At 41.2% G+C, this 16,579-nt stretch overlaps 1 protein-coding gene across 2 annotated transcripts in view; it reads left to right on the top strand.

Annotated features, from left to right (window-relative positions):
- ADAMTS12 (ADAM metallopeptidase with thrombospondin type 1 motif 12) overlaps nucleotides 1-15,783 on the top strand; it is a 162,139-nt gene extending 146,356 nt beyond the window's left edge. The window contains exons 20-24 of one of the 2 annotated variants that reach the window (XM_056324412.1): nucleotides 4,165-4,317; nucleotides 6,939-7,112; nucleotides 8,749-8,895; nucleotides 10,642-10,795; nucleotides 12,795-15,783. In XM_056324412.1, the coding sequence (XP_056180387.1) occupies nucleotides 4,165-4,317; nucleotides 6,939-7,112; nucleotides 8,749-8,895; nucleotides 10,642-10,795; nucleotides 12,795-13,030 (864 nt within the window). In that variant the 3' untranslated portion in view covers nucleotides 13,031-15,783. The remainder of the gene's footprint in view (nucleotides 1-4,164; nucleotides 4,318-6,938; nucleotides 7,113-8,748; nucleotides 8,896-10,641; nucleotides 10,796-12,794) is intronic. The other variant, XM_056324413.1, reaches the window with a different exon arrangement.
- Nucleotides 15,784-16,579: the final 796 nt, after the last annotated feature.

A 16,579-nucleotide genomic window follows, 5' to 3' on the forward strand; every position in this document is an offset into this window, starting at 1 on the left:
GAATATAGTCATCAGGGGGCCTACTCATGTTTTACAAATTTCTAATTAACATCTTGTAGTTTTATGTAGATAGGGGTGTGGGATGATGCTAATGCATTTTATATTCCTCAAATCGTGATTCCTAAAATGAGAGACTTTGGTATCTGAACAAATTACCTCATTTTTCTGATGGCTTTTTTTAATCAAGCCAAAGAGTACAGTCAGGGCTCCAGGTCTGGAAGCCTCCTTGTGCTGGTCTGTCTCTCAATATTGATGGAGAAGGCTATCAACAGTCTGTTTCTCTGTATGTGTTTGCTCTCAGGCCTGCCTGGAATGATACAAGTTAATGGAAATGCAGAAATGCAAATGCCAAGTTGGATGGGGCTTTGAGCAACCTGGTCTAGTGGAAGGTGTACCTGCTCATGGTAGGGGTGGGGGGAACTACATGATCTTTAAGTCCCTTCCAACCCAAACCATTCTGATTCTGTGAAATGCAGGGCTAAAAGGGACAGCAAGAGATGACTTGGTGTGTTCCATGGCAGTAGGGGCACAGCTCGACCACCATGATCGTGTTGGTGCCCTCTGCCTGAATGCAGCCAGTGGGTGAGGCCCCTACTCTGTTCACCACCACATCAGTGCTTGTTCAGGAGATGCATTTCTGATGGCAGTCTAAAGTTTCATCTTGTGCCTTCTCACGACCAGGTGAGAATGGCTTTACCTTCCCATATTCAAGTGGGACAAGTGAAGCATTTCCCTCTGCACGTGCCCAAAGACCTGCATTTGTGTCTGCTCAGGTGAAAGAGCCTACAAGAGAAAGTCCAGGCAAAGGTGGTTCCCAGCACATCCCAAACAGAAGTCTGTGCTATAGATATGCTACAATCTGTTCTAGCCATTCATTACCCCCATTAGAAATGTCTTCCTTATACACAACCATCATCTCCTGTACGAAAATAAATATTCTAATTTTTATATGCAGACCATGGAGGGTAATTATCATCTTAATAACTGTTTTGGAATCTGATTTTTGAGTAAAACAGTCTGGTTCTTTTCAGATTTTGCTTGTGTTTTCTAAATATCTAGTGAATTTGTTGTTCTCCTCTGGACTTGCTTCAGTTTCATCATACATTTCTTCATCAATGATGTTCATTATGGCCCCAGCTGACACCTGGCAAATAAAATGGAATAATTGCTATCATTTTATTTATGACCCTCTTTGTGAATGTTGGGATGAGATTTGTCTTGTTTTGTAACTATCTCACTTTAATTTGTTCAATTTGTCATCCAGTGTAAACCTCGGATCCCTTAATACAGTATTTCTAGGTATTATCTATATCTATATGTATTTCTACATGTATATTGTATGTATAAAAAATTCTCCCTAAATATAGGATGTTGTTTATGTTTTTGAATTTCCGGTTACTGTTTTCTTACAATTTTTGGCTTGGCAAAATGTTTTTTTAATACAGATTGTATCCTCCAAGATTCCCGCAACTCTCCCAACTTGGCATCAATCTCCATATCTTTTAAGTGCGTGCTCTCTTTCATCATTCAGTCAGTTAATGAAAATACCGAAGAGAGCTTGGCTCTGGACAGAGCCATGCAGGACCATATTTTAAATGTCTTTTCATTTTGACACTGAGTCACCAAGGACTGCTTTATTACAGTTTTTCAGTTAGCTGTGCACCAATCTGGTTATTATTTCATCTAGACCATATTTTCCTTATTTCCTAAAAGAATGTTTTATGTGCTATTGTTTCTTGTTAAAATTAACTTCATGTGAAGCCAGGCACATTTAACTTTTTATTTTTGTCAAGTTTGAAGAAGAAAGGTTGCTAAAAAAGAGAATTTGTGGAATCTCCATCCTTGGAGATATTCTGAAGCCATCTGGACATGGTCTTGGGCAACTGACTTTAGGTGGCCAGCTTGAGCAGTGTGGTCGGACAAGATGACATCCAAAGGTCCTTTCCTACCTCAACCATTCTTTAATTCTGTAAATAAGTCAGCTATTATCTTTCTCATGAAACAGAAGTTTTGTATTCCACACACACACCTTGATTCTAACATTCACAGAACCTTCTTTTATTGTTTGATACTTTTAATTCATCTTTAGTCTACAGTTTTCTGACTTTATTTTTGCCCTTTCTGCTTACATGTTCTTAGTAAAACTTGGTGCCTGTTTTTAGATGACACCTCTCCAAGGCATTGATATTTCAAGACTGCCACATCAGCCTAGATGGGTATCTTGCTATACTCTCTGTCTTTCTCTTTTAGTAACTGCCAATGTTCTAATGTTTCTCTGCTCCTTAGGCTATATCTATAATAGTAAATAAATAGTGCCCAAGAATGGTGATAGTCGCTGAGATGGAATGGTGTAACATGTCCCATAATAGTGTTGGCACTTACTTCCCGAGGGAGAGCACTAATTAGAGTAGGGCAAAACAGTGCCCAGTGACACTGGTGCTTCTGTCTGTAACTTCTGACTTCTTTCCTGCTGCTTTCTGAGGTTGTTCTGAGCTCTTATTTTTCCCTTTCTGAGAGCTTTCTGGGTGCCGAAGTTACCCCATTACACCAGATGTGCTCATTCTGCACCTCTGTTACTGATCATGAAAAGTCACCTGCACTTCCTCCTTCTGTAATAGACATCTACTGTGACAAGGGGAAGCCTTCATTTCTGAATGACAAAAGGGAAAAACAATGAGACTTCCTGAACTTCAGAGCAATTGGTCTCCTCTACGTAACATGGAACACTGGTCAAGAAAGCTAAAGCTTTCTCCCAGTACTGTTAGCAGCATGGTGCCTTTCTGTCTTGGCTCTGTAAGCTGCACTTGAAAGGATCATGCTGTGTTTCATCTACCTCAGACAAGAACATAAAGCTTTATAAGTATGATCTGCCCAGCATCATCCCTGGAACTATCTTTTGTCTTCTCATGCCTGGTCAGCATGGGGCTTTGGTCAAAACTGAGCAGCCCTTCCATAAAGTCTTGGTGTTGTCAGACTGGTGTATCAGGGATGGGGGAAGCCATCAAACAGTCAGCAATCAAGACAAGGACAGTCCACCCTCTTGAACAGGCAAGTTGTCTCGGATAGATACATGATGATGCAAAACTGAAGAGTAGTATGCAGTCCCCTTAAAAAAGATTTTTCTGGCCTCTTGGACTGATGTCCCAGGAATCTCGGAAGCTGGAGATGACATGCTGCAGAGGCCTTGCTGATTCACACTCTTCATAATGTGCAGTTTTTCCAAAATCCTTAGTGTGACCATTAACCACTTTTCTGTTTCTCTGAATCTGGTAACAGCTTTGGGTCTTCAATGTTTTTTGTTCCCAGCCTAGATTTCCAAGGACACTTACTCAGCTTTCCCTGTTTAACTCTCCCACTTCTGTGTTGGGCGTTCAAACCACACGATAGCAGTTGCTTCTTCAACATTTTGCTGACTTAATCCAACATTATTTATGCTGTTTCTCATGCCAGCTACAGGCTGCTTGGCATGTGTTGGATTTGACTCTGTGTATAGTCCACTGTCCCATTTTAAGGCAGAAGAAAGTAAATGGATGTCTCCAGCCACATGTCACCCCTTCCTGTTTCAAAACACGATGATAGTGCCTTTCTTGGTGAAGACTGTGCACTCTTGGGATCTGGACTGGCATGATGAATATTCTCTTACCTCAGACACTAAAACCCTCCCAAATGTTGGGAATGCTTAGCCACTCTGAATTCCTTATTTCAACAGTCCTTTTCCTGTGCAGTTTTCTGAAGGGTCTCACAAAATTTATTTCAGATTTTGAGCATCATGCACTCAATTTGCTGGATATCTCATCAGCAGTATTAGGGGTAGAGAGGGAACAGGGCTGAATATTGGATACAATGAGATTTTACAGTGGATCCCCAAAGAAGGAAAGAGTGGAGCAGCTGGTACAGATTTAGAATGTCTCAGTAAGCAGGAGTGTGCCAAAGAGCCATGCATGGTATAAAGCACAATTGGTATTTTCTTGACAAGGCAACAAAAAGCCCTCCCTCAGGACCTCAAGTAAGCTTGAGGTGAATTTGAAACCTTCTTTTGAGTATCTCAGATAACCCAGGTCATCTAAAATGGCTCTGGATAATTACTTTTAGGTTCCTGGATTGCTCCAGAATAATTTACTAATGCTGCATTTTCCCCTGGCTTTTATTCTCACCCTTGTGCAGTGCTCTACTACCTGCGGAATGGGGGCTTTCTGGAGACATGTGGAGTGCAGCAGCAGGAACACATCTCACTGTCAGCATGTGAAAAAGCCTGATCCTGCAAGAAAATGTTATCTCCGCCCATGTGCTAGCTGGAAAACAGGAAATTGGAGCAAGGTAACTTCATTCAGAGCTGTGTGTGAACAGTCAGCTTGCTAACTACAGAGAGTAGGGAGTTCTAAATACTTAATTTAAAAAATAATTATTTACTCAGTGAATGCATACATGATTCCCAGTTGACCATTCAACACTAATTTACTAATTTCCTGACTTAAGTTATTTATGGGTAACACATCTGCTGTGAATTTTGTTCTTCCTGTGTGGGGATCATGCTCATTAACCTTTGCATCTAGAGCTAAAGCGGGGCTCACCATCCATGATGCTAGGGCAGAGCTGCACATCTTTGGATGTGTCATCTTTTTGATCTCTGCCTCCAGAGGCACATCCTAATTTCAAGAAGCAAGTGGGAATTTGGCAGAGGGAATTGGTACGTTCCCACTCACCCTTGCCCACCATGTTATCTCCCTTGTATGGCATGGTCTGTTGCCCATTCATGTAACTGCTTAAGTTTTGCTTTAACTAAAAACGTATAGGAAGAATGCCTGCCATGGCCTTATTTGGTCCTAGTTACATACACGGACCTGGTCAAGAGACCGAAAAGTGTCCAAGGTGGTAAGCAGAATGCAAGAAATTACATTTGATTTCTTCTATGGTATTGTAAGATGTGTGATGACCACCCGGAAGGACTTCGGTGACTTTTTGGAGCTTGTTACATTTTTTGTCTCCACACTGTCTAGAGTTGGGGCTTCAAACAGTGCGTTATTTTTCAAGACTCAAAAGAGAAAACCTACAACATTCTATTTGAAGTGGTGTTGATATAATAAAGAGAAAGATCTCTCAAACTTTCTCACTATGTATCATTTTTGCAAACGTTGCCATTAGACTAGAGGGCAGATTCATACAAAGAAAAGGTTATAGTTGTTACAAAACCTGTTATATTACTGAGCTTTTTGACACGGAATTGATTTTTACATGAAATACTTGCCTGGTTAGTAAGTCCAGGAAAGGCCAAGACATTACATAACCACATTTAAGTCTCTGAAATTAATTTTAAATGATACATAGACATTCTGCTATCCCGGTTGCAGTAGGGCATATTTCACCTTCATTTTTTCGTCATAAATATTATTGCTTTTGCAATAAGTAGATGATAGTTATGTCACAGAAAGTAACTAGAAATCAGGTTTAATGATAAAATATTATGGGAAACAACTGTTTTAAAATGTCAGTCCGGTTGTGAGGCCAGTGTGAGGCAAAAGGGTTTTCCAAGTAGGCTTTTGTTGTGTTAGCCCCCCTTATTTTCCAGCAATTGTACTATACAAATGTAATTACAATTCATATATAAAAATGGCTAATTTTTGTTCATTTTTGCAAGTGGCAATTACTCATTTCAAATATTTTCAAGGCGCCTTATCACATCAAGATGGCTATATTCCCCTGATAGCGTAGCAGAGCTTTCTCTGTTCCTTTACTCTCATCTGATTCTTCCCCTCCCCTAAAAGGAAGGTGCTTCAGACTAGGTCATACAGTCTGAGTTTAATACCAAATATAATTTGCACCTATTTTTGGGGTGTGTGTACTCCATTTCTTGCACAGTCATTTCTGTCCATTGTTTCCACCCAGAGGGACAGAAACTTCTGTGAACATAAGTATGGACTCCCCTTCCGTCTGTCCTTCAGCTCCCAGGGAAAGTATTATATTCAGGTTCTTTGTTCAACTGAAGAATGCTTATTTATGCAAAGGAGAACAGCATCAGTTGTTATATTGCATTATGGCAGTAAAGATGAAAGCTGATCTGAGGTTATTTAGTGGTGTAGGCAAAATTGGCTTTAATCCTGGATGAAGGCAAAAATAATTAAATGTGTATTTGCCCTTATCTTTGGGGTAGCAAATTCAGTTCAGCAGCAGGAGAGGTCCTGGACTTTGATATTTGGTGATAGAACCTGGTGCTGCTGCATGAGGCCTTGGAGCAAGCTCTGGGGAGAAATAGGAGACTGGAAGGGCTTGCTTGGCTCGCCAGTAGTGCTCACAACTGAGAAGATTTTACAGGCTGCTGGTGAGATTCAGGGTTTCTCTCTTTTCTTTCCTGTTATGTCATGCCCAGTCTGCTCCTGGGGTATGGATCCTGCTGGTGCCATGGAGGAGCAAGGAGAGTGAGGGTGGGAACTGCTTCTGTGGGATGAATCCACTATCTTCAGGTTTTGCCAGCCTAGGCAGTCTGCTGCCGTAGGCACCTGCCTCTTTCATGGAGAAGAGGTGAAAGAGCTGAAGAAGAAATAAACTCATGCAACTGTACTTCAACTCTCCCCCCTCCCACCAAAATGACTAAAGAACCGACAATTTCCCTGAATACAGGATTCCTTTTTTGTATTTATTGCGCTATGACTCTTCCCCTATAACATTTTTTTAAATAGCTTGCAGGATTTCCTAATGAGATATGCTTCTGTGTTACTAATGGATATTCTAGAAAAGGAAGTATTTACATGGCACGTTCTGCTTTGCTATGATGAAAACCAGTGTTTAAGCCTGACAACAGATTGTTGTTATGTTAAACTGGGAATTCCCTCTCTGAGTCAGGATGTTCAAAGCTCCAGGCTGTCCTCCTTGGTGACTAGGGAAGGGACCACCCCTCAGCAGAGCATCATTTGGAGATGTGCCCCTTTCTGTTTTGTGTATAGTGCTCTGCTAACTGCAACGGCGGTTTCAAGACCCGAGATGTTCACTGCATTGACGTTCGTGAAAAGCGACTGCTCAGACCGTTTCATTGCCAATTACTTGGATATAAACCACAACTCAACACTAGCTGTAACATGGAGCCTTGCTTGCAGTGGCATGTGGAGCCCTGGAATGAGGTATTGTTCTTTAAAAGAAGCTTTGGAAATGAACAACTGCATGTCCATTGACAGGGACTGTTAGATCCCCTTCAGTTAGGTAAACTTTCCCTCAAAGGCAGGCACACAGCTAATACCACTCAGAGGCTCTGCAGTCCTTGTGTATGGTTACAGCAAAACTTGTCACAGATGTTTGTAAGACTTAGTAGAATCATTCTTAGGATTGCTTGTGATAGGCAGCTAGAGCTGTAAATTACCATACCCTGAAAGACAGAAGCAGGTGGCCTGGAAGATTTGTTTTAGCGGTCCTACTTCATCAGTAAATGTGATTAATTCAGACTGATCCTTTTTGCAGCCATGTTAGTGTTGCTTTCTCATTATGATTAAATTTTCCTTTGCAATTTTGGGCTTGAATTTTGTGGGGCCAGAGGCTGAGATTGGGCATAGGAAAAATCTGACTTTTGGGTCATTTCATAATACAAGTCTGTGCCAGCAAACTTATAGGCAGCCAGGCATACATTTATGTCAGCTAAAAGCACGTGGTCTGATTTCATTTTAGTGTTCACACCCACTTTGGAAAAAGCACCAGTGTCTGCAGCACTGTGCTTTTGGATTTCAAGGAAGATGATCACATGGCTTGCTTACAGGCTACTGACAAATCACACTTGCCATAAAGAGGAGAACAGGATGTGGCTTTTCTATCACAGCAGTTAGTAAGGGTTGAAAAAATAAGAGTAGCCAACTGATTGCACCCATTTGCCTCTTAAAATACTTTGTAAAAACACTTCTCCAACCTTGGCAGTTGTCCTCATGCTAAGGATACTGGGTAGAATTGGATTGAAAAGGTTCGTTTATCAGATGTCAGCTCTAATTCTCTGTCCATAGGGATGCAATTCCTTGTAGGTCAGGATCAATGCATTGTTCAAAGTGTATCTGGTGTCTTATTTCATGTCAAGGTACGACATCTTTTTTGTATTTCAAGCAGACTCTAATGCAGACCAAATGAGGAATAGTAAAAAATCAGTTGGTAAGTAATACTAGAACATGGACAGAAGAATGTTTAAAAAAATAACCTGGGTCACTATCTTTGTATGCTGCTTTTATTGCCAAATAGTTAATTTATTGTATGGATTGGGTGAATTTTAATGTCCCCAAATGCCTCATAAAAATGAGATGCTGCATTTCATGAACTTGTACTGCCTTCAGTAAATATTACAGATTAATCTTGCAGATATGTGACTTCAGTCCCATTCTAGTTAGAGAAGTTACTGTTGTCAGTGGCACTGCATGAGCAGTTCTGTTTTCTGTTCTATGTTGCCACCTCCGTGCTGTCCTATATTCCTTGCATTAATACATGTCAGGGACAGCTTGCCCCCAAGTATTTTGGACCAATAATGGCTTCTTCCTTGTTTCTTTCCAAGCATATGATGAAATAAATGCCTCAGTGCGGAGCTTTTCTTCACATCTGGACTGTAAGACTCGATGTGCAGGCTAGCCTGTACATCTTTCTAAATTACATGGGTCAGTGACATGTTTCTTGCTACCTGTGGGTCCACATTTCTAAATTAAGAACATTTCCTATGGTCTTCATGGTCTGTTTCTGGATTCTCATGTGTTCCAACTCTCTTCTTATGGGTTTGTGCATCTCTTCTGTTAGTGTTCAAGGACATGTGGTGGTGGCCAGCAAAAACGACATATCTACTGCCCAGAAGGCGGCTACTGTGACTGGACAAAAAGACCTAATGCCACTGCATCATGTAACAAGCAACCTTGTACGCAGTGGATTAACCAGGCATGGGGCCCGGTAGGATTCATTACTTTCTTGTTTTATTTGTTGTCGTGAGTTGGCCCCATTTGGTCATATTATCCACTTTGTGGACCTCAGTGCCTATGGCAAGTAGTTTCTTATACACAGCTGCAGCAACAATGGGAGATCTTTTGAAAATATTACTGAACATTTCAGAGCCAACCCATCTCAGTTCTTTCAGGTGACAGACATGGTACCTTTTGCTTTTTGTTGCTGCATTAGATGATGGTGGAGGGCTGCAGCTTTTTTCCTTTTCTAATAAAAAAGGAAATACCATTGATACTCTTCCATTACTCATTTGAAATTTTTCACTGTTTGAGACTATTGGCAGTGTGGGGGACACCCTTGAAGAAACTTTGTGGAATATTGGACTTGCCCACACAAACAAAAATTCTGAATTTTGAGCAATAGCCTTCTATTTTGGCATCTGAAAATCCAGTTGATAAACATGAGGTGTATCTTTGGGGAACCTTCCAGTATCCGCAATATATGTTTAGTTACAAAGAACTGGGATGTCTAATAAAGCTTTCCCTCCTGGTTCCTTAATAAACCTATTCATACATCGCAAATACTCCTCACAGCAGAACAGAACATTGAAGGAACACCAAAAGCCAGGAGCCACAAGTAAGGAAACAATGGAGAGTTCTTTAACACAGAAAATTTAATGAGCTCGTTTTGACATACAGCCATTAAATAGACTATGAGTATAATGTAAGGTAGAGTTAGTGTGAGTCTAACACTTAAATATGGAAGTGAAAATGTTGAGACATGTGTAAAATAAGCAACTGAATACCAAAATGTATAGCAACTGTTTTGCTGGTTTATTAATCCCATTTATTTTACTTTACAAAAAAACTATTTTAAACATTAATCTAAAGTTGCTGCAAGAGTGCCTAAGATCTTTTAATGTACTTCACGCCACTAATACTGTGACTTATGCACAGAGTTATACATTAGAGAGAGGATAATTTGCAGAAGAATTAAGGAGATACCAGTCCTGTCTTCATCTCTTGCACTTCATTAGCTGGCATTCTCTATCTGACGAAGTATTTACCTGGCTGGCCACTATTTATCTGAAGAGAAAAAAACAATTTTAAATTAACTGGAATTATCAAATGCTCTGGGGTGTTGGAAGAGTTAAGTACATTTACACAATAGTACAGGAACATGTTTTGAAAATGTTCTTTTTTTATGGCCATCTGTGTACAGTCAGAACAAGCAACTGGCAGTTGTTTTGTGGTCATAAAGAAAGGGTAACCACAATGTGAATGTCACCAAACAAAAAACATCTCACTTAGCTTTTTTTAAATCTTCAGCTCAGTCATTTCTAGTCCTAGCATTGTGATTGATTATTCATGTTTAATTTAGATACTGAGAAAACACAGGAAACACAAAATGTCAGTGTGCAGTACTAATTTGGATTACTACTCTCCTACTTTGTAAGACTGACATTTCAGATCATACTCATCCTCCTCTGTAGAAAACAGCCCTCTGACCTTGGTGACACATTCTGAGGTGCTGTGTTTTTACTATTTAACCCTCCACTGTATCCAGCCAAATCTGGCTGTGATGCACCATGGAGGTGTCTGGATGGAGAATACAGTACATAAAGTATTTTAGTGTCATTGGTTCTGGATCATACGGCATTTTTAGCTTCCCATGACATTACAGCTCAAATACAGGTATATTACACAATTTCCATGTAAAAGACTTTTATATATGTTAAAAATTACTCTCTTTCAGTGCACCGTTTCTTGTGGAGGGGGTATTCAGCAAAGAACTGTGAAGTGCATGAATATAGAAACTAATGAAACAGAAGGTGACAGTACATGTGTGGATAAACCCAAGCCGACAGAGTATCAGAAATGCAATCTGCAAGAGTGCAGGAAAAGTACAGGTATGGTAATACACCTGCATCCGGCAGTTTCCAAAAAGCTCTACATTTGTGCTAAGAGTCTGCAAAAACTGGGAGCTGACGCAATTTGTCAGGTTGTTCTGAAAACTACAGGGTCAGTAATTATAGGTCATCCTAACCTGCTACTGCTCAGCTGCAATATTGGCAGAATTATGTTGTCATGTTCTGCAGCCCTACTGGCCTTGTGTTGCCATAATGGGGAAGCATTCCCTAATTTATGATGCCACAATTAAATGAATAGGTCTGCTTGTGTTGACCTGTTTCAGGTAACTCACAGACTGCTTTGAAGGCTGTGGAAGGACATGCTGTGAGTCCAAACAGATGCTATTTCTTAAGGTAGATGCCCCTATGAGAACTGCAAATTCTGGACTAGAAGTGCAAGCAAGCTAAGTGAGGCAGACACTGTAAGAAAAAATCTGACTGGCAGTGAACACATACAGTCTTGGCACTATGAATTTAGTGTCCACAGGGTTCAACTGTCTCCAGAAGATGTGGAAAGAAGTCCTCTTGCGACTCAGGGTGACCTGTACTTCTCTCCTTCAGAGGTCCAGGAGCCCAGTTGGGTAGATGGTTAGTAACCCAGAAAATCGGCGGGGGAGCGGGTAGTTTACAGAAGGGTATCCTTATCTGTAGTCTGCATACTGCAGTATCCAGCAGATACCCTCAGGTGAGAGCAGCAACAGCTCTGAGTAGTTCTGGAAGAGCTTTCAAAGTCCTTTTGGAGGAGGATTCTGTACTCTTAGGAAGTCAGCAGTTAAGGGTCCAGTATGGCAGTGAGACAAGAGGTTGAGTTCTGAGGGCAGTGCGGATCTGGCATACACTTCAGAGTGATGCATCACTCCTCCTGTTGTTTTGCCAAAGGGTTGAATTGCTGTGCTTATCTCAAGTCCCTCTCATGTTCAGGACAGACACAGATAAATATTACCTATGCAGATTAGTAATAGTTATTTCTGTGAATGAAAGTTCAGGGGGCTAGTAGAACATAAGAAAGGCAGCCCAATATTGTGTCTCCAGCAATGGCATCAGAAGGTGCTACTTAGGGGGAATACAGGAGTTTAGTCCTTTCGTGTGATTCATTTCCATGGTACTCCTCCAGCATTCCCAGCTGACATCCATTAATATGTTGCATCCTTTCTTGAGCCTGCAATGCTGTCTGCTTCCACCCCATCCTGTGGCAGCAAGTTCCAGGGGTTCACAGCTTGCTGTGAAAAGAACGGCTTTCATCTGGTTTAAACTACACTTCTACTAGTTCCATTGAATTTGCCTGGTTCTAGTGTTGAGGGATTTGCTGAACAACAGCTTGCATTCGGCTAATACGCCAGCTTCCTGCTTTTGCAGACCTTGACTGTCCCCATAGCCATCTCTTCTCACAGCTGAGGACCCCCATTTTGTAGTTTCTAACTAAATCCGCCACATCTCAGTTTATTAAAGCTACCACAGACCTACCAGCACCATAATATAAACAGTACCAGTCCCTGCCTTATCCTGGTGCTGCAGAAATGGCAGTATAGCCAAGCTGAGCAAGTAGTTGCGTGTGCCTTGCCTGTGTAATTCTGCGCGCCTTGCATGGCTCTCCAGCGTGCTGCCAACCCATTGCACTTGTCTTAAATGCACTATTACAAGAATGCAAAAGTACCAGACTCACAAATCAGTGTTGCTAGACTTTCTCTGGCAGTTCTTAAAAGCAGACACATTAAAGTGAAAAACATAGATCAGCTGTGTCTGCTGCAGAAGTGAAGCCTCACTGAACAGTAATAAAAGAGTGCTGTGTTTTCCAAGACAGAAGGTCATGTGAAGTTTAATAGGACCTGTTCACTTAAAAGTCTTAAAATTTCAGGGGGACCAAGATGACCTTTAATAAAAAGGAAGAGAAAGCTCTCATAAATAAGAGCCTTAACAGGCATAAAGCAGTTTAAAATCCTAGAACTGCAGATAATCTGTCAGCAAAAACATAGCTAATGCTCTCATTTCTCCACCATAGGGCTACCCTGCAGCAGAGACCAACTGTCGGTTCACTTCTGCCAGAGGCTGAAAGGCATTGGCAAATGCTTGCTGCCGTCAATACAGACTCAGTGCTGCTTCACGTGTAGTCAGCCCCAAATCCGTAAGAAAGCAAGATACTGGGGTCAGCGAGGCCTCAAACAACAAAACTACACTAAATCTAGAAGAAAATCACCTCAAAACCGAGAAAACAACAACCAAGCTGCTCAGCACTAGCTGTTTTTTATCTAGTTGCTTTCATTAGGGCTTCTGTTTACAGGATTTATGTTCCTTCTTTTTTTTTTCTGAACCATCCAACATAAATGAAAATCTATGACCAAAACAGGGAAAACATGTCCCTTTGGGTTATCAGTCCAAATTTACCGCTTCAAATTTTTCTCTGTAACAGTCCAAAATTTGCAACATAATTTGCAGTGTACCAGCAGATAGTACTTCTTAGGCATGCATAGAGGCTAGAGACAAGCTTGCAAGAGTTTTTTGATTTTTTAAAATTAATGTTTTACTTGTTTTTTCTTCCATCTCTTTTCCAAAACCCACTTGAAACAGCAGTACCACTTTGAGTGCTGAGTGAAGGCGGCTGACGGGGCAGCAGACACAGACCTGCACTGTCAGCCAGATCCCACAGTGCTCACTTACTTCTCTGTTATTAGGAATCAAGGTGAAGTGGCAGTTTGCTCACTTCATAAATTTAAACACAGAGTTTTGTAATAACCAATTATGATATGCAGGCTGAATTGAAACATTGAGTTTTTCAAAAGAAAAATTGTTAATTTAGTACTTGAATGAACCTCCAAAGGGTACCTCAGCAACAGCCTGTCCTGGTCAGTTTTCTTCTGCTACAGGTAACTTGCTGTAACCTGAAAACCCCACCAAATATGGGATGTTAAGTTGCCGAATAAGTTTTAAGCAACATTTCTTGGTACCGTGAAAGCAAAGCTGCTTGCATCTACCACCTTTACAGACAGATTGTAATTCACACCAGTATTCAGTGGCAGAGCTATCATTTTATCCAGTATGTCCTAGTAGAGTGCAAGCTCACATCCACAAGACTATCACCTCACTCACAGGAAACTTCACTCCAGTGCAAATCCATCCATCATAGTAAGGGTGAGGGCACCTGGGACAGGAGCCTGAGACCGAGAGCATCTGCATACCTCTGGGCCTCAGGTATTAGGAGAGCACCAGCCAAATAGTGTATCTCTTCTGCTATTGAAGAAAATGGCAGAACAAACTTCAGGGACACCAGAATGGACCCTTTGAAGCAAAACTGGGCATCTTCAAAAGAGCTGGACAGAGTCTGACATTTAGATTCCATTGAGATTCAGTAGGAGTTGGACACCTAGGTTCTTCATGCTCTTTTGAAAATCTCAGATTTACTCCCTAGCTAACTGACAATTTGAGATTGTAATACAGGGAAATGTCACATTTTATGCAGTGTAGAGCGAGATGCGTAGCCATGAATGCAAGTGTCACTATGGTTACAGAGCTATGACTAACAATAGCCCTATTTCTAGACAGACCTTCATGAAAGTTGATAGAAATATTTGGGCCTGGCTATTATGTATTAACCTAATGATGGCCACAGGTCTAATTGTTCTTTTTCATAGGTTGACCTTTACCTAAGGGCTTACTTCTTCACTTGAAGTCTCTGGGAGTTCAGGATATGCAGCATGGTAAGGTTAGATTTATTAACCTCTGTGATGGCAATATAACCCCAGTTACAGGTGCTGATAAAGCTTAAAATCCACTGTTAAAAATATGGTGCTAGTATAACAAACATGGGGGATGACTTACAATGGTGCGTGTGCATGCATGTGTGTACATAGCACACATGCAGGTACTCTTTAAATAATACGTGTCTATGGTGTTGCTGGACAATGCCAGACACACTGCTTTTTAAGTTTCACAGTGCACTTATGTCTTTCTGAGGTCCTGAATGGCTACTGACCCTTTAAGCAATAGATACCTGGGCACTTCTTGTTCCACTGAACACAGAAATATTGAGTCATGCGAAGGAGTGGAGGTGTCCCGTCTGATTCAGGAAGTGTTTGGGCAGGTCCTGGCCTCACGCTGCATTGTGCAGGGCAGAGCCTGTACTGCTTCATCCAGCTAGTACAATGCACGCTGATGGCCAAACATCCTAGACTGGTGGACAGTGCAGATGCTTCTGACGTTCCCAGAAGCATCTTCTAGGATTTGGGCAGGACCAAGTTAGTTTCACTTCAGAGTCAGACTTTTCTGTGCTCAGAAGTACCTGCAATGTTTTATCCACAGATGTCAGCAGAAGTGGGCCATCAGGTATGTGAGCGAATGAGAAAGGAGCTGACCGGGTGGATGTAGTGCAAGTGGGAGGAAGAGTGCCTGGCAGGGTTGTCCTTTCCAGTGCTCCTTATGGCTAGTGTGCAGTAAACCCATTTCTGGCTTCATTGTTTTCTTGGGGAGCTGTAATTTCGTTTGAAATGGATAAAAAGATAAATTATATTATGGACATTAGTCAAAATATTTTTTCTACCCAGGGAAGCACAGTCATCACTGTTGCTCAACTTAAAGCTTTAGGGAAAAGGCTGTGACAAGAACTATTTTAACAGAGCAGTGCCACTGCTGTATTTTACATAGGTTCTTACATTGCACTGATCAGCCTAATATCTCTTCTATGCTAATAGTATGTGCAGTCATCTCTCCCATCCATTTAGTAAGATTCCTTCCTTATGAGATAATTATTTTTAAGTACAGGTGGATTTACGATCCTAACCCAGATGGTCACTATTCTCAAAACTGAATACAGTATTAAGCACCAAGGTATAAAACCATTATATTATCATATTAGCCTAAGACACATCAGCTTCAACAGGTTGCTCAGGAAGAAACTTGTATTTTGCATATTCGCTGCTTGTTTGAACTTTTAAAAGGTTTAAAAAGCAAACTATGACGACATATTTGTTTCAAGCTTCAATAAATGGCATTGCTTACGTCTCTTGTTTCTGGTGTTTTATGTTTCCAGTGCAGGAAGATTCATATGATAGAATTCCAAGGAAAAATAAGCTTAGAAAGTATCTTTGTATTCAAGGGGAATCCTCATAATTGAGGTATTTTGATGCTTGATATTGCAACGTAAAGGGGATAATTAAAAAGAATGAGGGAAAAAGTAGCGGAAAAAGGTGCATAGTAAAAATACACATTAATAGGGTTAGTTATTTCCTATGAAACAGATGACATCGGGCCACTTCTAGTCCAAGCAGATGTGCCTTATGTCCTTGACAGCAGATCTGTGCTTGTCTGTTGTGTCTATTGACGGATGTATTTGTTTTCCTTGAAGAGCTGTATACAATATGATGCCCACTCTCCCACTCACCACCCACACCACCCTGGAATCTTACCAATATTCAAATTTTGCAAGTACTGCTGATGCTGATGCCCAGAAACTTAATCACACTAACCCAGTTCCTTGGCATGCAGCCCAGGAGCACAGGCATCGCAGCTGGGCATATGTGCTTGGGTAGAGAGCACCATCGGTTTGCACTCAGTTGCCAAACTCCACCCATGCATCCATCCGTGGGTTCAGCCTCGTAACACCCTATGGAAGCTGCAGAAACTAGCTCCTTCTTAACTTCACAAAGGAAGTGTGGATCTCCAGCCCACAGGGGCAGCATCTTGCACAGGTGCTCTGAGGGAAAGGAATGAATTGAATTGAGAAATGAGTTGAAGCTCCCTCCACTTTGCAAAGGTTCATGAGGCATTCGCAGGATGACATGCAGTACAACACGC

The sequence above is a fragment of the Falco biarmicus genome, chromosome Z (assembly GCF_023638135.1).
Source record: "Falco biarmicus isolate bFalBia1 chromosome Z, bFalBia1.pri, whole genome shotgun sequence".
Classification (NCBI taxonomy): Eukaryota; Metazoa; Chordata; class Aves; order Falconiformes; family Falconidae; genus Falco; species Falco biarmicus.